Source organism: Leguminivora glycinivorella, chromosome 6, assembly GCF_023078275.1.
Source record: "Leguminivora glycinivorella isolate SPB_JAAS2020 chromosome 6, LegGlyc_1.1, whole genome shotgun sequence".
Lineage (NCBI taxonomy): Eukaryota > Metazoa > Arthropoda > Insecta > Lepidoptera > Tortricidae > Leguminivora > Leguminivora glycinivorella.
In genome coordinates this window covers 1,530,689-1,552,899 of record NC_062976.1, presented here as the reverse complement: position 1 = coordinate 1,552,899, position 22,211 = coordinate 1,530,689, and the positions used below count along the sequence as shown (strand labels likewise).

The 22,211-nt window shown below is 38.7% G+C and overlaps 3 protein-coding genes across 7 annotated transcripts; 1 reads left to right on the top strand and 2 right to left on the bottom strand.

Annotated features, from left to right (window-relative positions):
* Nucleotides 1–5,139: 5,139 nt before the first annotated feature.
* Nucleotides 5,140–19,578, bottom strand: LOC125227355 (E3 ubiquitin-protein ligase PPP1R11-like). 3 transcript variants are annotated; one of them, XM_048131650.1, is made up of 4 exons: nucleotides 19,445–19,578; nucleotides 12,946–13,057; nucleotides 11,968–12,107; nucleotides 5,140–5,413 (listed from the first exon to the last, which is right to left on the bottom strand). In XM_048131650.1, exons 1-4 carry the CDS (start codon nucleotides 19,520–19,522, stop codon nucleotides 5,306–5,308), a joined length of 438 nt encoding a protein of 145 aa, XP_047987607.1. In that variant the 5' UTR covers nucleotides 19,523–19,578; the 3' UTR covers nucleotides 5,140–5,305. The 3 variants fall into 3 exon arrangements, with proteins under 3 accessions (XP_047987607.1, XP_047987608.1, XP_047987610.1); XM_048131651.1 differs by having other exon boundaries at nucleotides 5,140–5,420; nucleotides 11,975–12,107; XM_048131653.1 differs by lacking the exon at nucleotides 19,445–19,578 and adding an exon at nucleotides 15,236–15,464.
* On the bottom strand, nucleotides 16,374–19,212 carry LOC125227354 (succinate--hydroxymethylglutarate CoA-transferase). 2 transcript variants are annotated; one of them, XM_048131649.1, is made up of 3 exons: nucleotides 19,038–19,212; nucleotides 18,085–18,262; nucleotides 16,374–17,213 (listed from the first exon to the last, which is right to left on the bottom strand). In XM_048131649.1, the coding sequence occupies exons 1-3, from the start codon at nucleotides 19,210–19,212 to the stop codon at nucleotides 16,433–16,435; spliced, it is 1,134 nt and encodes a 377-aa protein (XP_047987606.1). In that variant the 3' UTR covers nucleotides 16,374–16,432. The 2 variants fall into 2 exon arrangements, with proteins under 2 accessions (XP_047987606.1, XP_047987605.1); XM_048131648.1 differs by lacking the exon at nucleotides 19,038–19,212 and adding an exon at nucleotides 18,464–18,577.
* LOC125227356 (ragulator complex protein LAMTOR5) lies at nucleotides 19,181–20,898 on the top strand. Of its 2 annotated transcripts, none has more exons than XM_048131655.1 (3): nucleotides 19,181–19,277; nucleotides 20,006–20,291; nucleotides 20,639–20,898. In XM_048131655.1, coding segments are annotated over exons 2-3 (273 nt in total). In that variant the 5' UTR covers nucleotides 19,181–19,277; nucleotides 20,006–20,019; the 3' UTR covers nucleotides 20,640–20,898. The 2 variants fall into 2 exon arrangements, with proteins under 2 accessions (XP_047987612.1, XP_047987611.1); XM_048131654.1 differs by lacking the exon at nucleotides 19,181–19,277 and adding an exon at nucleotides 19,440–19,572 and having other exon boundaries at nucleotides 20,639–20,897.
* The last annotated feature ends 1,313 nt before the right edge of the window (nucleotides 20,899–22,211 follow it).

Below are 22,211 nucleotides of genomic sequence, written 5' to 3'. Positions count from 1 at the left end.
ATAAAAAACAAAAAAAAAAAGTCTAATGCTCAACAATTTTTAAGCTAATATTACAATAGTATTAATCAGTACTCTGTTTTCAATTCCTTCTGCTTGTAATATAAATTGTAAACTGTTTTAATATTATTTTTTGGCAGACGCGACACTGTTGGCACCTAGTGTCTCGTAGTGGTACTGATAATTTACGCTATTTGACGCGTGATTGACGCTAGATGTCACTACAAATAACTTGCATTTACTGATGTATAGAGTTACAACTCTTTCCTTACTAAACTTAATCCTCTTATGGTTTGTATTGATTAAAATGTTATGTAACGTGGCTTTCCATCGCAAAAGGTTCTACGCTTTACGTGCAGTAAAAACGTTTTCATGTAAGATTCCAGTAGAAATTACGTTTTGCACATGAAGCATTGAATATTCTTGTCTGTGACAAAAATAAACTATGAATTTGTTATTAAAATTATAGGATTGCTATCCGGATTATAATGTTTAAAGGACTGAAATATACTGTAATATTAACTATTCCTGTAGTTTTTTTTTACAAAAGTCTATTCACGTTTTTTCGTGACCTTAGTGTAGTTTCACAAATCACTTGTTACTAGAGCGTCATCAATGGCCTCTAACATCAATAATATGGTGGGTTAAGCAGCGTCCATAAGTGCGTTTTCACATTATCCGATCCGATATCGGATGTCGGACCGATAACCCGTACATTACAGGCGCCATCTTGGATTTTTTCCATTGAAATCCTTCCGACATCCGATATCGGCTCGGATAATGTGAAAACTGACTTAGATTGCGGCACTTCCGCAAATGGCTAGTGAGCCCAATGCGAGAGCGGCAGCCGCGACCGCAAATCTAGCAGTAGGCCTAGCACATGATGGCCGCGGGAGTATGTCGCCGCGAGATAGATGCCACGTCTTCTTCTAACTGTATTAATGACATAAGGACGGGTAGTCTTATCTCGCGGCGACATACTCCCGCGGCCATCATGTGCTAGGCCTTGGTCGTGTGCAACTCCTTCACCCAGGGTCTTCCTCCAGTGATCGCGGTCTTCAGCCTCCAGAGGAGAAAAAGGGTAAAAAGAATTTTTTATCATAGCAACATTTTTTTCATACAAATTGACTCAATAGAAAAAGGGTAAAAAGAAATGTTTTTTTTTTATCATAGCAACACTTTCTCATACAAAAGTGACTTAATAGTTGCCACATACAGAACGGTTTAGATATACAGTGGCGCCCTTATCATTTTCTACTCTTTGCCAGGCAAGGCCACATTAGGCCGTCCCCCTTCCCTATGGCACTATTTGTAAGTGCGATAGGGACGGCCTAGGGTTGCACCTAGAAAAAGAAACAATTTTTTTTTCAGAATTATGGAAAAAACCCGAGCATCGTGTTCAGATGAACAAAAAATTCGACAATAACAGTTTTTCGTGATTCGATTAACTTCAGTATACAAACGCTTATTGGGGAATCCCCGACGCGCCGTGGAGCATGGAGAGGTGGTGGTGTTGCCAACAGTAAATAGCGATAACTACCAACTACAGATTTCGTAAATGTCAGTTTTATAAGACCAGCATGGGAAGCATGGTCGCGCGATAGACGATAAAATATCAGGCTGTCCCTATCGCACTTACAGATAGTGCGATAGGGACGGCCTGCTATTTTATCGTCTATTGCGCGACCATGCTTCCCGTGCAGGCAGGCAATTATGGTCGCGCGATAAATGATAAAACATATGGCCGTTCCTATCGCACTTACTAATAGTGCAATAGGGACGGCCTGATACTTTATCGTCTATCGCGCGACCATGCTACCCGTGCAGAAATTAAAGTTATTAAATTAAAATTCGTTTAATAGTTAACATAAAGTCTAAAAAACCGTATAAAAGTATTAACCACTTTGCAAATTTTACTAAGAAAAAAAAAACATATTCCATAAAAAACTGTTTTTTTTTTCAAGCTACAAAAAAAACGTTTTTTGCAACCCTAGGACGGCCCGATGTTAATCGTTTATCGCGCAACCATGCTTGCCTGCCTGGAACACTCATTCGTCAGTGGTAATATCACAGAATATATAATAGTACAAGTACAGAAGGCCCACTGCTTTGATGTTCACGAAATGCCGCCTTTTTTTAAATACCTACAAAGTTCTTACAAAGAAACGAGCCGCACGTGCGCGGCGTCCGGTGATAGGGTTACTAATGGATCCAAACGAATTAATACTCACATAAAATGTTATACTATTATATTCAAGTCTTGGGTATTTTCTAGTTATATAATTATACTGTATTTATATATTTTTGTTCAAGTTCCAACATCACAAGCCTTATTGAACTTTTCCGTGGGAAGTAGATCTGTGTAAGAATGTCTTATGGTTTGGTATGGTCTATCTTATTTAATATATGTCTATTTAAGTAAGTATTATTAGCCATTCCACACGCGGACATCGCTTAAAAAACCTGACGACGTAAAGTAACAATAGAAAGTGCGAACGTGCATTCCGTGAGAACGCGCGCCACCCCTGAGTAGGCCGCGAACTCGCGGCCGCCAGGATGAAAAAAAATGAAAATGAAAATGAAATATTTATTGTACTTGTAGCGCGGCGATAGAATCACGGAGTGAGCCGCCCCTGGTAATATATAGGTATATTTCAATTTCATTCGCTAAGATGCAAACGATTCTCATTTTATAAAGGCTCTCTGATATGATACAGTAATATCAATTACAATAGGCAGTGATAAAATTCATGATATCTATACTAATCTATACTTCTATACTATCCATACTATTAGGTACATACTAATATTATAAATGGGAAAGTGTGTGTGTCTGTTTGTTTGTCCGTCTTTCACGGCAAAACGGAGCGACGAATTGACGTGATTTTTTAAGTGAAGATAGTTGAAGGGATGGAGAGTGACATAAGCTACTTTTTGTCTTTTTCTAACGCGAGCGAAGCCGCGGGCAAAAGCTAGTATGTAATAAAACTAAAACAGTATGTATTCACATGTATTTATTACCAAGTAATAAGTTACGGTATAAGTACCGTGGAATATTAAGTATTATCGCTTTAACAGAATTACTTAAATGTAACCTTAACAAAATTCTTAAACACCTATCTAAGAGTGCCATTGCAAAGAAGACTTTCTGCCATATAAACTTAAAGTTCATATGTTTTTAACAAATTTCGAAGTTGATAAGAGAAAATGGACTTTAAGGCACTAATCTACGGTTTTCGGGAACTTATCAAATTTTAAGTGTTTATTATTTTATAACATTAAAATTATGATAACATTTAAGACTGGTTTTTTTACAGCAGCCCCTCTAGCACAATTTATAAATATAATAAATAAAATAAATAATAAATTGTGCTAAAGGGTCTGACATGTATTCAAGTGACAAGTACATAGAGATTATAGTTATTTATTATAGACGGGGACAAAGTTTTTGTTTAACCGTTCATGCTAGTACCTATTGATACCCGAGCGAGCGAAGGATTCCAATGTTGAAAAGTGGAATCTTTAGCGTTGGGTCGGTTTCAAGGCATGGAGGTTAAACAAATTTTGTCACCGAGAGAAACAACATTTTTCACCATACCAACACGAGGAAAATACTAAGTTTAAAACATCAAACGGAATCAAATTCATCAATTTATTTAGTTTGAAGGTTAATAGTGTTTGGCCATTTTACTCTTTATCAATTACGTCATGCTCCACGGCAGCGCCACCTTAGCTTTGATGAACATAAACATATGGGAAAATATCTTTATAAAGTCTTTAAAATTCTAGACTAGTTAAAAAATATCTATGTTTCTAGTTTCGTCGTGAGCTCTTATACATTGTGGCGCTGCTGTAGAGCATACTCCACAGCAGCGCCACCATAAAATATCAATTACTGCATATGGTACAGGCACGTATATGGCTTCAAATAATTCTATAACAATTCTATATTGACCTAGCTTACAAAATCCCTACTTTTATTTTGCATGTAGGAAAATACGATGCCACAAATCTTTTATAACAAATAATTATCGCAGCGCCTTAATAAAAAATCAAGGCAAACACACTAACAATTTTGCCGAGATTTTCAGTAAGGCGCTGCGATAATTATTTCTTACAAAAGGTTTGTGGCATCGTATTTTCCTAAATGCAAAATAAAAGTAGGGATTTTGTAAGCTAGGTCAATATAGAATTGTTATAGAATTATTTAAAGCCATATACGTGCCTGTACCATATGCAGTAATTGATATTTTATGGTGGCGCTGCTGTGGAGTATGCTCTACAGCAGCGCCACAATATATAAGAGCTCACGACGAAACTAGAAACATAGATATTTTTTAAACTAGTCTAGAATTTTATAGACTTTATATAGATATTTTCCCATATGTTTATGTTCATCAAAGCTAAGGTGGCGCTGCCGTGGAGCATGACGTTATCAATTGACTATTTCACTAGTGACACTTGATGCTGATAATTCTGTGTCTATTTCCGGGTCGATAAATAACTTTGTTACTCAGCATCAATATCGTCACTACTTTAAAAAATCTCGTATTTCACGCTGTTCCTCAAAGTTAAAACGCAGTAAGTCTATATGCATTCCATACACACTTACTACAATTTTATTTTCATTGACAGACGAAGATACAAGTTTTTTTTTAAAGTAGTGACGATATTTCTCTGTTGATCATGAACAGGTAATGAACGGCAAAGTGTCACAGTCCACAGTGGTGAAACAGGTGACAGGCTTTTTTGGCGTTCGTGTTAGATTATATTAATATTACATTGTTTGCAATGTCATGGTTTTGTGTCCCAGTATTGAAATGCATCATAGTCTAGGGCATTCTCGCGAGAACAATCACCAAAAATATTTTTTCTAAAGTAGGTAAATATTATGTTTTTCCTCATATAACCCGGCAACCTTCAAATCAAGAGTGAACAGGCATCTTCTGGGCGAGCTCACTCCATCGTAGGCCACGTTGCCTTTGGCTAGTCTGTGGTCAAGAGTAAGCCCATTTATAAAAAAAAAAAATCAGAAGGACAAAAACAAGAGACAAAAAAATGGTCCCAAGATTTTCTATTATTTTGCAAACTTTCCACTTTGTAACCGCTGTATAAAGTGTTTGAAAAATGGCAACGAAGTGGAAAAATTAAATTAAGGACGCTTTTTTTACCTAGTAGGGTCGAAAGGGCTCGTGATTTTGACTAGGAAAAACATTAAATTTACTTATTTTGGAAAAAAAAAGGATTTGAATCTTTTTTCGCGATAATGTTCCAGTAACAGTATAGGCGTAGTGATATGTGGTACTCGTTAGTTGTGCGGCGCGGGCGCGGGTGCGGGCTCCGCGGGCGCGGGGGCGGGCACCGGCGCGGGCTGCAGCGTGAGGCTGGCCGTTGGCTCTGTGTGTGTGGCGCCGTCCTGTACGCAACGATTGTCCTTTTAATTTACAACCAAATAAATTAATAGTTTAAAAAACACTATAAAACACGCTTTTATAAATGCACGTAAAAGCCAAAAATAAATTATGGATCGTTCAAGTTGTCTCTATTTGTGAGCTGAAGTTTAAAAACTATGTGCTTTTAATTATAATATTTGATTGTAAAAGCGTGGGGCGCTGGAACAGGAAAGACTTTTTGTATAACTTGCTGATAAATCAAATTATGCTATGTTACGGGAAGGAGGTTACACAGATTGACGCGCTAACTGGAGTTGCAGCATGACTAGTAGGTTCTACATTAAACAGTCAAATCAATTAAAAGTCAGTGTTCAAAGTAGGTACCAGTTTGTCGAACTCAGACAAAATATGCGCTAGTAGCGAGGAGAGTCGACAGTCACCGACACTTAGAACGCCGCTTTTTTCCGGTAATCAAAGTACAAAAGGGGAAAGTGTCTACAGTGACAGGATGCAGAGTTCTTGTTCGTGGACGAGATATCTTTGGTTCTCTTTGGAAACCCTTAGGCGGCATATGTAAACGTTATGTTCTTATGCAACTTCATTCGCCAGGAAGTTCGGATTAGTATTTGTTTACAAGAAAGTCTTTCCTGTTCCAGCGCCCCACGCTTTTACAATCAAATATTATAATTAAAAGCACATAGTTTTTAAACTTCAGCTCACAAATAGAGACAACTTGAACGATCCATAATTTATTTTTGGCTTTTACGTGCATTTATAAAAGCGTGTTTTATAGTGTTTTTTAAACTATTAATTTATTTTATACTTTTTAGTCATTAATAATGAAATACTTTTAACATTTATACATACATTTATTTCAAGTAGGCGGATTTTACATGCCATTTGTGGCTTAACGTGTACTTATTGCTAATTGCTACTTAATAATTCAATTCAATTCAATTCAATAATTTTTATTTCGGAAAAAATCCATAGTGTTAGTGTACATTACCTTAAACCTATGTTAGTTACATTTACATATTATTTATTACATCTAAAAAAAAACTAAAACTATAATAAATTATACACTTGGCCTCTGGATAACTAGCGGCTACCTTCTTATTACGGTATTATCATAAAAATGTTTATACCTAGTAAGTTATCCGTAAAAGATACACAATATAGACATGTGCCATCGCGGACTTTTTGAAGACATTAGAGAGACATACTTTCGCCATACATTGTTTTGAAGCTCTCAGCTAGTGGGATTTTGTTTGACTCGATTAGAAAATATTGTCACATTTCAACTAATTCAAACAAAATTTAAGTATTTCTTTTTTGCCGAGCCCCCCTTTATTTGCTCTTAAGGGTCACAGGAAAACCATTACCCAACTTATTTTAAATACAACGTTGATCTTTCTTTTATGCGGGGGGCTTCGCCCCCCGAGCCCTCCTTTGTTTGCTCTTAAAGGTCACAAGAAAACGCTAACCCAACTTATTCTAAATACTACGTTGATCTTTCTTTCATGCGGGGGCTTCGCCCCCCGAGCCCCCCTTTTCTTTACTCTTAAGGATCACAAGAAAACCTTAACCCAACTTATTTTAAATACAACGTTGATCTTTCTTTTATGCGGGGGGCTTCGCCCCCCGAGCCCCCCTTTGTTTGCTCTGAAAGGTCACAAGAAATCGCTAACCCAACTTATTTTAAATACTACGTTAATCTTTCTTTTATGCGGGGGCTTCGCCCCCCGAGCCCCCTTTGTTTGCTCTTAAAGGTCACAAGGAAACGCTAACCCAACTTATCTTAAATACTACGTTGATCTTTCTTTCATGCGGGGGCTTCGCCCCCCGAGCCCCCCTTTGCTTGCTCTTAAAGGTCACAAGAAAACGCTAACCCAACTTATCTTAAATACTACGTTGATTTTTCTTTCATGCGGGGGGCTACGCCCCCCGAGCCCCCCTTTGTTTGCTCTTAAAGGTCACAAGAAAACGCTAACCCAACTTATTCTAAATACTACGTTGATCTTTCTTTCATGCGGGGGGCTTCGCCTCCCGAGCCCCCCTTTGTTTGCTCTTAAAGGTCACAAGAAAACGCTAACCCAACTTATTCTAAATACTACGTTGATCTTTCTTTCATGCGGGGGGCTTCGCCACCCGAGCCCCCCTTTGTTTGCTCTTAAAGGTCACAAGAAAACGCTAACCCAACTTATTCTAAATACTACGTTGATCTTTCTTTCATGCGGGGGGCTTCGCCCCCCGAGCCCCCCTTTTCTTTACTCTTAAGCATCACAAGAAAACCTTAACCCAACTTATTTTAAATACACCGTTGATCCTTTTATGCGGGGGGCATCGCCCCCCGAGCCCCTCTTTGTTTGCTCTGAAAGGTCACAAGAAAACGCTAACCCAACTTATTTTAAATACTACGTTAATCTTTCTTTTATGCGGGGGGCTTCGCCCCCCGAGCCCCCCTTTGTTTGCTCTTAAAGGTCACAAGAAAACGCTAACCCAACTTATCTTAAATACTACGTTGATCTTTCTTTTATGCGGGGGGCTTCGGCCCCCGAGCCCCTCTTTGTTTACTCTTAAAGGTCACAAGAAAACGCTAACCCAACTTATTCTAAATACTACGGTGATCTTTCTTTCATGCGGGGGGCTTCGCTCCCCGAGCCCCCCTTTTCTTTACTCTTAAGGATCACAAGAAAACCTTAACCCAACTTATTTTAAATACAACGTTGATCTTTCTTTTTTGCAGCGCTTCGCTTTGCAGGGCTTCGCCCCCCGAGCCCCCCATTGTTTGCTCTTAAAGGTCATAAGGAAACGCTAACCCAACTTATCTTAAATACTACGTTGATCTTTCTTTCATGCGGGGGCTTCGCCCCCCGAGCCCCCCTTTGTTTGCTCTGAAAGGTCACAAGAAAACGCTAACCCAACTTATTTTAAATACTACGTTAATCTTTTTTTAATGCGGGGGGCTTCGCCCCCCGAGCCCCCCTTTGTTTGCTCTTAAAGGTCACAAGGAAACGCTAACCCAACTTATCTTAAATACTACGTTGATCTTTCTTTCATGCGGGGGGCTTCGCCCCCCGAGCCCCCCTTTGTTTGCTCTGAAAGGTCACAAGAAAACGCTAACCCAACTTATATTGATTTAGACTAACACGATTTGCACTCATAATTTTAGAACAAAACGGGACTTAAACGCGTAAACACTTACATTTATATTAGGCCCGACGTTTCGAACATCACATTATTTATTATTTATTAACCCAACTTATTTTAAATACTACGTTAATCTTTATTTTATGCGGGGGCTTCGCCCCCCGAGCCCCCCTTTGTTTGCTCTTAAAGGTCACAAGAAAACGCTAACCCAACTTATCTTAAATACTACGTTGACCTTTCTTTCATGCGGGGGGCTTCGCCCCCCCGAGCCCCCCTTTGTTTGCTCTGAAAGGTCACAAGAAAACGCTACCCCAACTTATTTTAAATACCACGTTAATATTTCTTATATGCGGGGGGCTTATTTTAAATACAACGTTGATCTTTCTTTCATGCGGGGGGCTTCGCCCCCCGAGCCCCCCTTTGTTTGCTCTTAAAGGTCACAAGAAAACGCTAACTCAACTTATTCTAAATACTACGTTTATCTTTCTTTTATGCGGGGGGCTTCGCCCCCCGAGCCCCCTTTGTTTGCTCTTAAAGGTCACAAGAAAACGCTAACCCAACTTATCTTAAATACTACGTTGACCTTTCTTTCATGCGGGGGGCTTCGCCCCCCGAGCCCCCCTTTGTTTGCTCTTAAAGGTCACAAGAAAACGCTAACCCAACTTATTCTTAATACTACGTTGATCTTTCTTTTATGCGGGGGGCTTCGCCCCCCGAGCCCCCCTTTTCTTTACTCTTAAGGATCACAAGAAAACCTTAACCCAACTTATTTTAAATACAACGTTGATCTTACTTTTATGCGGGGGCTTCGCCCCCCGAGCCCCCCTTTATTTGCTCTGAAAGGTCACAAGAAAACGCTAACCCAACTTATTTTAAATACTACGTTAATCTTTCTTTTATGCGGGGGGCTTCGCCCCCCGAGCCCCCCTTTGTTTGCTCTTAAAGGTCACAAGAAAACGCTAACCCAACTTGTCTTAAATACTACGTTGATCTTTTTTTCATGCGGGGGCTTCGCCCCCCGAGCCCCCCTTTGTTTGCTCTTAAAGGTCACAAGAAAACGCTAACCGAACTTATTTTAAATACAACGTTGATCTTTCTTTTATGCGGGGGGGCTTCCCCCCTCGAGCCCCCCCTTTTTTTCTGTTCTTATCTTCCGGCACCATCATCAGGCCTTGAAACCTCATCGTAGTCATAGTTCATTACAAGACTTTTCTAAGAAGCCCAAAAACAGCTATGATACGATGTTCCATCATGTAGTTCCAGTTCATATCTTCCGGCTACATCATCAGACCTTGAAACCTAATCGTAGTCAAAGTTCATTGCAAGACTTTTCTAAGAAGCCCAAAAACAGCTATGATACGATGTTCCATCATGTAGTTCCAGTTCATATCTTCCGGCTCCATCATCAGACCTTGAAACCTAATCGTAGTCAAAGTTCATTACAAGACTTTTCTAAGAAGCCCAAAAACAGCTATGATACGATGTTCCATCATGTAGTTCCAGCTCATATCTTCCGGCTCCATCATCAGACCTTGAAACCTAATTGTAGTCAAAGTTCATTACAAGACTTTCCTAAGAAGCCCAAAAACAGCTATGATACGATGTTCCATCATGTAGTTCCAGTTCATATCTTCCGGCTCCATCATCAGACCTTGAAACCTAATCGTAGTCAAAGTTCATTACAAGACTTTTCTAAGAAACCCAAAAACAGCTATGATACGATGTTCCATCATGTAGTTCCAGTTCATATCTTTCGGCTTCATCATCAGACCTTGAAACCTAATTGTAGTCAAAGTTCATTACAAGACTTTTCTAAGAAACCCAAAAACGGCTATGATACGATGTTCCATCATGTAGTTCCAGTTCATATCTTCCGGCTCCATCATCAGATCAGTTCAACAGTATTATATTATTGTATTGTCATCAGAACTACATACAGCTGCCAATTTTCATTACGCTACGATCCTTGGAAGATGGTTAAATTAGCCTCCGCAGATTCCATTACATAGTTAGTTACATACACGACGACCTAATAAAAGCGTGTTAAAAACCGGTCAAGTGCGAGTTGTACTCGCGTTGCAAGGGTTCCGTACATATGCTTAATTGTCGTGACAAAACTGACAGCGAGTTAATTTTTAGGGTTCCGTAGTCAACTAGGAACCCTTATAGTTTCGCCATGTCTGTCTGTCCGTCCGTCCGTCCGTCCGTCCGTCCGTCCGTCCGTCCGTCCGTCCGTCGTCCGCGGATAATCTCAGTAACCGTAAGCACTAGAAAGCTGAAATTTGGTACCAATATGTATATCAATCACGCCAACAAAGTGCAAAAATAAAAAATGGAAAAAAATGTTTTATTAGGGTACCCCCCCTACATGTAAAGTGGGGGCTGATATTTTTTTTTCATTCCAACCCCAATGTGTGATATATTGTTGGATAGGTATTTAAAAATGAATAAGGGTTTACTAAGATCGTTTTTTGATAATATTAATATTTTCGGAAATAATCGCTCCTAAAGGAAAAAAAGTGCGTCCCCCCCCTCTAACTTTTGAACCATATGTTTAAAAAATATGAAAAAAATCATAAAAGTAGAACTTTATAAAGACTTTCTAGGAAAATTGTTTTGAACTTGATAGGTTCAGTAGTTTTTGAGAAAAATACGAAAAACTACGGAACCCTACACTGAGCGTGGCCCGACACGCTCTTGGCCGGTTTTATTAACAACTTACGCTAATGAGGAGGCAAACTCAAAGGTGCCACCTTATTAGTCCATTGCACAGATAATTTCATACGTGAGAGCGATAAGATGTTATTTTTTTATCTCTCTCACATGTGAATGACAATGACATGCCTAGGCACATACACAGGCTCCACCTGGCGGGATAAAATGTCAGTGTGGCTCCTCATTTTGGGGGATCCCAAATTCTGAAAATGTTATACACAAACCTGTTCGTCCGTAGTGACTGTGCTGCCGCCCGCTTGCTTGTGCCGTTTCTCGACGTGGCCGAAGCAGTGCTCGCACTCATCGATATACACAAACCTGCTCGTCCGTAGTGACTGTGCTGCCGATGCCGCCCGCTTGCTTGTGCCGTTTCTCGACGTGGCCGAAGCAGTGCTCGCACTCATCGATATACACAAACCTGTTCGTCCGTAGTGACTGTGCTGCCGCCCGCTTGCTTGTGCCGTTTCTCGACGTGGCCGAAGCAGTGCTCGCACTCATCGATATACACAAACCTGCTCGTCCGTAGTGACTGTGCTGCCGATGCCGCCCGCTTGCTTGTGCCGTTTCTCGACGTGGCCGAAGCAGTGCTCGCACTCATCGATATACACAAACCTGCTCGTCCGTAGTGACTGTGCTGCCGATGCCGCCCGCTTGCTTGTGCCGTTTCTCGACGTGGCCGAAGCAGTGCTCGCATTCATCGATATACACAAACCTGTTCATCCGTAGTGACTGTGCTGCCGCCCGCTTGCTTGTGCCGTTTCTCGACGTGGCCGAAGCAGTGCTCGCACTCATCGTCACTGTCTTCCGAATCTGATTCGCCGAAAGCCTTCGGCTTCTCGTAAATGCAGCAACCTGGAATAAACATTGAGATAATTCTACGAGAACTTTGAGGGCTTTAAATATGTTCGTCTGTTCCTGTGAATATTTGCAAATAGACGCGTTTGCGGGACGTTGTTTAGACTGAACGCACCTTTAAGTACGGTCAGCTAAGAGAGTGGTCTTTTCGACTCATTTAAACTCATACTTAAGGCCGAAAAGTGGTAAACCATTTTTTTGGCTGACTGTACTAAGATGAGAAACGAATCAAAATTGTATTAGATATTCTAAATTGCACATGCATATAAGCGCGTTTTCACATTATCCGATCCGATATCGATCGGAAGTATTTCAAAGGCAAAAATCAAAGATGGCGGCTTAAATTTATGGGATACACTAACCCGGCAACCTTCAAATCAAGGATGAATAATTGAACAGGCATCTTCTGGGCGAACTCACTCTATCGTAGGCCATGTCTGTGGCCAAGAGTAAGCCCAAATAATAACCACAAAATTAAGATTTTGAAAAAACCCCCGACCGCGACATAGTAGACCGATTTTCATGAAACATGGCTAAGAACACTCCCGACTTACTCAGCTTTCAGACAAAAAAAACTAAATCCAAATCGGTTCATCCGTTCGGGAGCTACGATGCCACAAACAGACACACACACAGACAGACACGTCAAATTTATAACACCCCGTCGTTTTTGCGTCGGGGGTTAAAAAGATAAATTGTATTCCAAAATTGAAAAAATCTGCTGAAAATTGTTCAATATAGACTTGCCTCGGTCGAGGCACTTCTTCACCGAACATTGCCTCGCAACCTGCTTCGCTCTGTGTGGACAAGGCTGTCCAGAGAGCATAACACTTACATTTGGACTTCTTCTTGTTCATGTGCTCATTGTCAACGGTGTCGTCCGTCCAGACGACCTTCTTGCGCGACTTGCGGGGCCGGAGGGTTATCACCGCTACTGGCTCTGCGGGCTGAGAGAAAAACTTTGTTTTAAAGTGTGGAGGAACAGTGAACAGTGAGTTGTCATAAATTAGAGATGGGCCGAATATTCGGTATATTCGGCAAGTTTTTAATTGTTCGTATTCGGCCGAATTATTCGGTTGCATTGCCGAATATTTACCGAATAAACAAAGAAAATAACTAATGAAGATCTTACGTACTCCATTGGATAATAAGCTCTTATTTTAATAGTAGCTTTTTAAGGAACTGCAAAAAAAGAGAAACCTATGCACATTAAATAAATGTCATATACAAAGAAAAAGTGACCAAGGCCTCCAAGTGTTCCGAGCTGGAATCGAACCAGCGTACTCCGTTAACCGGACGGATGCCTGTAAAACCACTCGGCCATCGGATCACGAAAGCAAGGGTCGAAATTTCCAAGTATATGACACAATTACCGAAGGCTTAGCGCCCCCCGCCACCTCTGAGGTAGAACCGAAACTAGTTCGACCTCCTAACTGAATCAACACATGTGATTACGAGCTAGCGAAGAGAGATGGCGCTGCCGTGCAAATCTTAGAACAAAAAAAAAACAAATTAAAATACAAATTAAAATATTTTCAAATGAGAATAATTTAATTTGTTCTAAGAGAAACCTATGCGTCAAAATGTAAATACAATTGTTTTTAAAAAAAGTTAAAAACCCGTAGTTTATGAGTTGAGAAGAATTCAGTTGTTTTAACTAAGTTTTAGTTATCCACAAAATCATAAAAACATAGTTGTAGTAAAATATGTACCTAAGGATTATCAATCATTTAATCGTTTTAATGAATCCCCTTACAAAATATGGCGTAACCGAATATTCGGCCGAATGTTTGTATTCGGCAAAGTCCATATTCGGCCCATCTCTACCATAAATGCTAAGAAAAGTGTAATTCTTTGGCCCATCGGCGGAAAGACGCCAGTCTGTCGGTGTTTTACAGGTTGCACTTCGGGGAGTGTGCTCAAGAGCTACACGAGCTTATTCCACCGTCCCCATTCTACCATCGGACTCTTAGACGCACGGCCGGTCTCCATCCTTACTTGGTAGATATGCTGCGAATTCGCACGAGGCGCTTAGGACGAAAGGGAAATACTACTATGTAAGAAAACGGGCTGATAATATGGTCACTTTTTTAACAATCCCTTGGAATTAAAAATAAATTCCATATTAGTCCGTTTTCACACTATCCGATCCGATATCGGAAGTCGGAAGGATTTCCATGGTAAAATCCAAGATGGCGTCTGTAATGTATGGGATATCGGTCCCACATCCGATATCGGATATCTTAGCAAGACGTTCAAATTCGTTTTGACGGTTCTTAAAAAGAAGCTGATTTGACTAGGAGGCAAGTAGCCTATCCCCTGTGACCTGTTTTTGACTTTGCGCAATAACGGTAAGCGCTAAACTTACGTGCCGTTGTGCTTGTACGCGTATTAGGGGTATGTTCTATACACCGTGTTTCACTTAACACTAAAAACCTGAAAACAGTTTGTTCAGAATCGAGAGTAGAATCGATTGAGCTGTATCTTGATGGGGGTAATATTTTTATTTAAATTAGTATTATTAGTTATTTTTTACGTGCCCATTCTATTGTACTCGTAATACAACATTGTGTATATCGCATTGCTAGAGGTTGGTTTACCTTTTTCAGTATTTAGGGGTATTAATACTGGCTGTTATATTATTTTTTCCGCTACTAGTTTGACGTTGTTTGTCAGTTTAATCTTAATGTTTATCATAAGTCATAACAAATTGAACTCGTACCTAATTACAACCTTGTCATTTTGAATATTGGGTTTAAATTTGCTTACTGCGATTACCTGTCCAATTTGAAGTTTACTGTGACAAAGCTTTAAAGTGTTTTACAGTGACATCTTAGCTGTCTATTGGTAAACCTTATGTCGTTGCAGTAACGTACACAAATAAATAGTCTTATGGTTTATGATGGTAGTTAGCAATTATTTTATTGAGTGTAGAGCTAAAAGTCAAGTAGAGCTGTACAGAAAATTAAAAATTCAATTAAAAAAAAGTAACGATCAGATTAAAAGATGAATACTCTAGATGAGTTTAAAAAAATAAAAATCAGTTGGGGTGTCTGAGGTTTTGAGTGATACCGGAAACACGTTGTATACTGTCTACTCTAGAGGTGATCATAATTATTACTTACAGTAAACTCTTTCCTGCCATAAGTAAGAAACAAGATCCTGGACGACATAGAAGCTGAATTATTTTTGTCTCAGCAAAGACGTCAGATCCCGACTACTCGACAATATGAAATGCTAATAAATTAATCACAAATTCTTGATAAAGAGATTTATATGACTCTTTAATAGTTTTACAAATTACTATTTTCATTATCATGGCGTTATTTATGTGGAATCAAAGATAAAGTCTAATAAGAAATGAGAAGTCTATCAAAATACACTGAACTGAACTAACCGATACTAAAATAAATTGAATTCAAACGAGGTTTACTTTTCAAAGGTGTATTGTATTCTTATCTTATCTAAATGTAAGAAAGTAAAAGTAATACTATTTCTACATACAAGTACGATAACATATCGTTTTATATCGTCACTACTTTAAAAAAAACTTGTATCCTCGTCTGTCAATAAAAAGAAAATTGTAGTAAGTATGTATGGAATGCATATATGAAATGAAATGAAAATGAAATGAAATGAAAAATGAAAAAATGAAAAATGAAAAAAAATTTATTTCAGGCGTGATCCCATAAATTTGTTAGTAAACTTAAACAACTATCCCTACTCTATATTAGTCACAATAATAACAAAAATAAATTAAATTAAATTAAAATATAAAATTAAAATATAGACTTACTGCGTTTTAACTTTGAGGAACAGCGTGAGATACGAGATTTTTTAAAAGTAGTGACAAATATGACAGTAGTTGCTTCCATAATAGCGTCGAGTTAACAAAATGTAGTCTTACGTTTTAAAGCTTTAGGGTTTAAATTTAATACAATTTAAATGTACGTTATCAAGACCACAAGTAATGATGTTTGAAGAACTATTTCTTATTTAGATTGTTTTTCACATTTCAAGATAGTGAGATTCAAGATAAGTTGCGAAAGATACATTTTCATCAAGATTTATAACGTTCTTCAACTAAAAGGTACTATTGTAGCTTATCATAAGGATGAAATTTGCTCGAAAATTTGTAAAGTAACCCGTTAAGCGACTTCGTGTTTAAGTAACAATGGTACCTGTTTCTTGAGAACGCCGCATATGCATTTGAATTTGAGGCCTATTTTATAAAGACTGTAAGGAATTAATTAAAACATGTTATCATTGTAAAAGTTATTTATAATTAAAAAAATTTTTTCGTCAATATAATTCAACGTCCATCATCGCACAACTTTAGCGTCATACAATCCATCAATCTTCCCATCATCATACCCAAGGAACTCCGATAATATTTCCCTAGTATGCTCCCCGAGCGTGGGCGGGGCTGTCCTAGCATGGTTCCCACCAGCACTGTATACCGTTGGCGGCCCCACCAGCTTTACCGACCCAACCACAGGGTGAGGCAACTCCTTGACTAGTTGTATCGCTTTGACATGTTCATCCTCAAAGACATCTTTCATCTTGTTAACAGGACCGTTCGGAAACGAAGCGTTTTTGAACAATTCCGTCCATTCCTTACTAGTCTTAGTTCTTATAACTTCACTTAAAATCCTAATAATCTCATCTCTATTCTTCACTCTATCTGAATTATCTTTGAAACGCTCATCATTTATCAATTCTTCCCTTTTAATAATTTTACAAAAGTTTGCGAATTGTGCATTAGATCCTATACCAATGACTAACTCTCCGTCTTTAGTTTCAAACGCTTGGTACGGTACTAGGTTCGCATGAGCAGTACCCCATCTTTGCACTTCTATGCCACAGTTTAAGTAAACGCTAGCTAAGTTGATCATGCTCGATATTTGAGTGGACAGTAGATTGCAGTCTATCTTTTGACCCTGTCCGGTGTTCTGTCGGTGGTAGAGGGCAGCCATGATGGCTCCGAAGGCGTGTAAGCCCGTGGTGAGGTCTGTGATGGCGACTCCGGGCTTCGCGGGACGGCCGTGGCGTTCGCCCGTCGCGTTGACTAGGCCGCCCATGGCTGCGGCTACTACGTCGTAACTGAAAGGATATTAACTACTTGTACAGTTCCCGGCATAAATAAGTGATGATTTCTGTACCTTGTCACTGTTAGTCGTTTGACAATTTCGTATGACATTTCAAACAAGGCGTTAAAGTGACAAAGTACAGAAATCATTACATATTTATGCCTGTGACTGTAAATGAATATTAGGAAATGTAACTGTAAATGAATATTAGGAAATGTAATTTTGATCAATCAGACAAAAAAGGCAGTATTTTGAAACTTAGAGTCAAATACCTGAGCCAAGCGGATAAGGGTGATACACCAGCAAATCATATGACTTAGGAAAGAAAGGGATAGCAATTAGGTACTCTATTGACAAAACATACTCTTAAATGTAACTTTCAAGTAATAATTAACACATTGTAACGTACCATAAGGAAGAAATTTGGTCAGGTTTTTATTTACCTGTTGGAGTAGTCTTATGCTTAATTGAGAATATGGTACTATTTTCTTGAAAACGGCAAAAATTTTGATATAGACTAAAAAGGTGAGAAAATAAAAAAGGAATGCAAAAATTGTTACGTTTCTGGTAAGATTTGGTAGCACAAGTGTAAAGATTGATGAGATTGGCTATGAACACTCCCGACTAACTCAGCTCTCAGACAAAAAAAACTAAATCTAAATCGGTTCATCCGTTCGGGAGCTACGATGCCACAGACAGACAGACAGACAAACAGACAGACAGACACGTCGTTTTTGCGTCGGGGGTTAAAAATCATAAAAATACAATAAAAGGCGAATTAATATTTACAAAATCATGTCTTCATGAGATAAAGACCTCAAGTGTAAGTCTTGCCTGGAATATCCTTTTTGTTATTGATATAAAAATCGAATATCAATTCTTACCCTGGTTTGTTAGCGTAAGGCCCCGTGGGCCCGAAGCCAGTGATGGCACAGTATATCAGCCTGGGGTTGATCTGGCTGAGCCTCTCATACCCCACCTGCATCTTATCCAGCTTTCCCGGCAGGAAGTTTTCCACCATCACATCACACTTCTCGGCTAAATCATATATCACATTTTTCCCTGAAAATTAAAAATTAAAATATTCTTGAATTGTATTTATTTTAAATACATTCTCGCAATAAGAATATAATAATAAACATCTTAAATAACAATTTCATCCCAGCAAAGTCAACAACAAAAGATGTGTCAACGGAAACTTTCTAAAATGATGACGTAGACATTTGAAAAAAGGTAAATTAATGTTAATTAATCGCGTTTGACCTGTATGTGACTTTAAACATGTGGAGTTCTATGGAGACTTTCCATTTCATGAATTTCCTATTATTTTTGTGAAACCTTATAGTAATAAAAACTGAAAGTTACTTAAATATCATCAATGTTTATCTTGAGTGTGATCTTAGATGTTTTATCAAAGTTACATAATCTTTGATAACATATATCATTCACTTTCTGTTTATAAGATCTTTAGTTAAGTGTTTTTGATAAAATAAGATGTTTATTGAACATTTTACTTTTTGACTGCTTTTGTTATAAAACTTTTCTTCAACAAATGCACAGTTTTCACACAAGTAAAATAGCTGCTAACACATTCACTGCCAAGAATCTACCAGGTAGATTTATTTGGTATTGGAAATGGCAACTTGTAGAAAAAGTGTTGAAAAGTACAAGTAAAAATATGAAATGTGGCACTGAGTAAAAATGCAGGTTCAAAAGATCTGTCTGGGCATAGCAACCTTATTATCAATTTTCAAGTCAGGAATATATGTAAAAGCAAGATTAATATTGTTAATTTCTTGTTACTAATATAAAATTAAAATTATCAAAAACAGCTTACCTTCCTGAGACTTCAAATCCAAGCAAATACTCTTCTTATTCCTGTTCACTGCTAAATAATAGAACGAGTCCTTGTTACTGTCACCCTTCGTGAAGGGGGGGCCCCACTTCCTGCTCTCATCCCCATCCCTACTCTCCACCTTAATCACATTCGCCCCCAGATCCCCCAGGGTCATAGTACAGAACGGCCCCGCCACGATCCTGGTCAAATCCAACACGCTCACATCGCTCAAAAGCCCTGGTAATTTCGTCGAATAATCCGCCGTTGATACGCAAAACTGCTTCGACGGAATCAAAATTCTTTTAAATACACCCATTATTTTATGCTGTCGCAATCGAATGCAAATTAACACTAAAACTAACGCACTGTTATCTCGTCACATACATGAGTAAACAGTAGACAAGTACCTCTTGGATCTGAGATGAGACGGTCGCTACCGCCGTGCTCGTGGTCGCCATATCTTCAGGTTGCAGTCGCTCACCCATCAAAATAAGTTGCACGTAAACATGGAACAATATTCTCACATTATAAACTGGTAAATATTAAGTTGTTAGCATGTGACTGCCGTAAACCGAGATTGATTGAAAATCGGATTTTTATTATCTTCGAATTGACAGCTGTGCTGTGAGAGTGACAGTGACGGAAATTAAAGCAGTTCAGATACTTCTTAGTGTTTTAGAAATAAAAAAATAGCTTAAGCATTGCAAATTATAAAAATCTGAAATATGGATAAATTACCAAACAATAATTGTTATTTAATACTAAAAATATATAATAGCTTGTTGTGGTGTAGCTGTACACTTATAATTTGAATTTAATGAATTACATTTTGATTACATTTGATTAAAATTGTTTTCGTAGACAAGCTTCAGAACGTTCTCAAAAATGTCAGTAACGTCAAGGTGACATTTTTTGTTTCTCGTGTATGTTTTTGTTCAATCATCACGGTTATTTTGTTTGATACTCAGGATTAACTATAATCATGGAGAAGGAATTAGACCGAGTAATCGAAGAGATAATGTCCACGCCGAACGTGAATGGTTGCCTAGTAGCGGACCACCAAGGGCTCTGTTTGGCGTCGAAGGGTGCAGCGCACGTTGATTCAGCGGGCGTAGTCGTAGCGATATCGGAGCAGGCCTGCAAGATACAGCCGAACCTGAAGCCACCCACCGTCTGCCTGGAGACTGACACTAAACAGTGCCTCATACAGCGACATGGGACTATCACGGGAGCCATTTACAAGCAGAAAGCTTAGTAAGTCTACTAACTTGTTCTTTCGTAAGACTGATTAGAAAATGGTTATATATACAACTTCCTTTACAGTACCTACCATGCCTCTTTTTGCCTGGCTATAAAAACATTCTAGACAATGTATAAAGAAACTCAAGTAACACAGTTACATTGTATTTAGTATGTAACTGTGTTATTCGAGATTCTAAATATGGACCTACCCTACAACTACATACTAATACTAAGCATATATAATGTTGAACAAATTTGTCCTCACAAGACACATGGGGCAAGTACGCCAGGACTTACATTATAAGATGATAAAAGACAGGTAAATTAGATTTCTAATATTTTATTTTTCATTGTTGCAGGTACCATAGCCAAGACAGATCATGTAAATTTAATTAAGACATTTAACACCTTCGCTGCGGCAATTAACTTCTAGTATGCTGCGATTATTTTTTCATATGGTTTCCTCGTATGCGGATCCACGTTCCAGCATAGGAGAGGTTAACGTAACTCGTAATTAACCATACTTTGTAAGAGGTCTGAAGACCCCTACCACAGTGTACGTGTTAACATCTAACTCAACCAAGGGCTAAGATTTGAAGTGCTGGCTGTAAAGAATATATTGTTACCTGTAGGCCTAGCACATGATGGCCGCGGGAGTATGTCGCCGCGAGATAGATGCCACGTCTTCTTCTAACTGTATTAATGACATAAGGACGGGTAGTCTATCTCGCGGCGACATACTCCCGCGGCCATCATGAGCTAGGCCTACAGAGCTCAAAAGGGGTGAGCAATTTGCCTTATAAAATGAAGTCAGACATGTAAATTAGATGGAAAACAGTTCACCCTAGCCATCCTCTGATTGATCTAAGCAACCTCACAGCACCTCAGTCGTTTTCTGGAATTATAAACGACTGAACAATTAAGCCACACAAATAAATAAATCTGATTGCTAAGATGTCCATGTCTGGATTATACGAAATCCTTCAGGCATGGAGAGACTTCCTTATATCAATCTCTAAGGTTTTGGGTTTGATTTAGTCATGTCCAACTATAAGAAACATTATTTTTCATTCTGACACCACTGCACCGCTATGTAAGGAGTAAAAGTAAAAATGGTATTTCTGTTTTTTAGTCTGTTTCATATCCGTATTTCAATGTAGGTTCTTTCATTTAGATTAGAGTACCTACATGTACATTTTAGATTCCTTGACTCTTTAGTTTGATATCACTCAGTAGTTAAAAACATGACTTGACTATTTTGTTTCTTTAAAAATTCCAATTGGTTATTTCACAGGTTGACTTTAAAGAGAATGTATATGTAATTTAAGAAAATGTATAATTTAGCTTGATATTTGTAATATAATCTATTTTAAGTTGATGACTACTATGTTTTTTTTACCAATCATATAACCACATACCAGTAGCTAAAAATAATTTAGTTCATACCTCTACATCAGAAGTTACTCTCTTCAAATACAATACAAATATTTTCTAGCTATTGCTTACCAATATTAACACATTCCGTAAGAGACAAGAAATGGCGCACTATTTAAGAAACCAGTTGCAATGTATAACCCCCCGCTTGTTGCCGAGAACCCGCCTAGCGGGTTTTCCGGCATCTGAACAAAGTTTACGAGGGCTTACCATGGGCCTATTTTGCAATAGTGACTATTGTTTTTCGAAACTTGTGTGAAGTGTCATTTGATATTTGCCAATCGCTTTTCGGTGAAGGAAAACATCGTGAGGAAAGGACTTATTCCAATAAGGCCTAGTTACCCTTCAGGTTGGAAGGTCAGATGGCAGTCGCTTTCGTAAAACTAGTGCCTATGTCAAATCTTGGGATAGTTGTCAAAGCGGACCCCAGGCTCCCATGAGCCGCGGCGAATGCCGGGATAACGCAAGGAGGATAATGATGACTGTTGTTGCCCGACA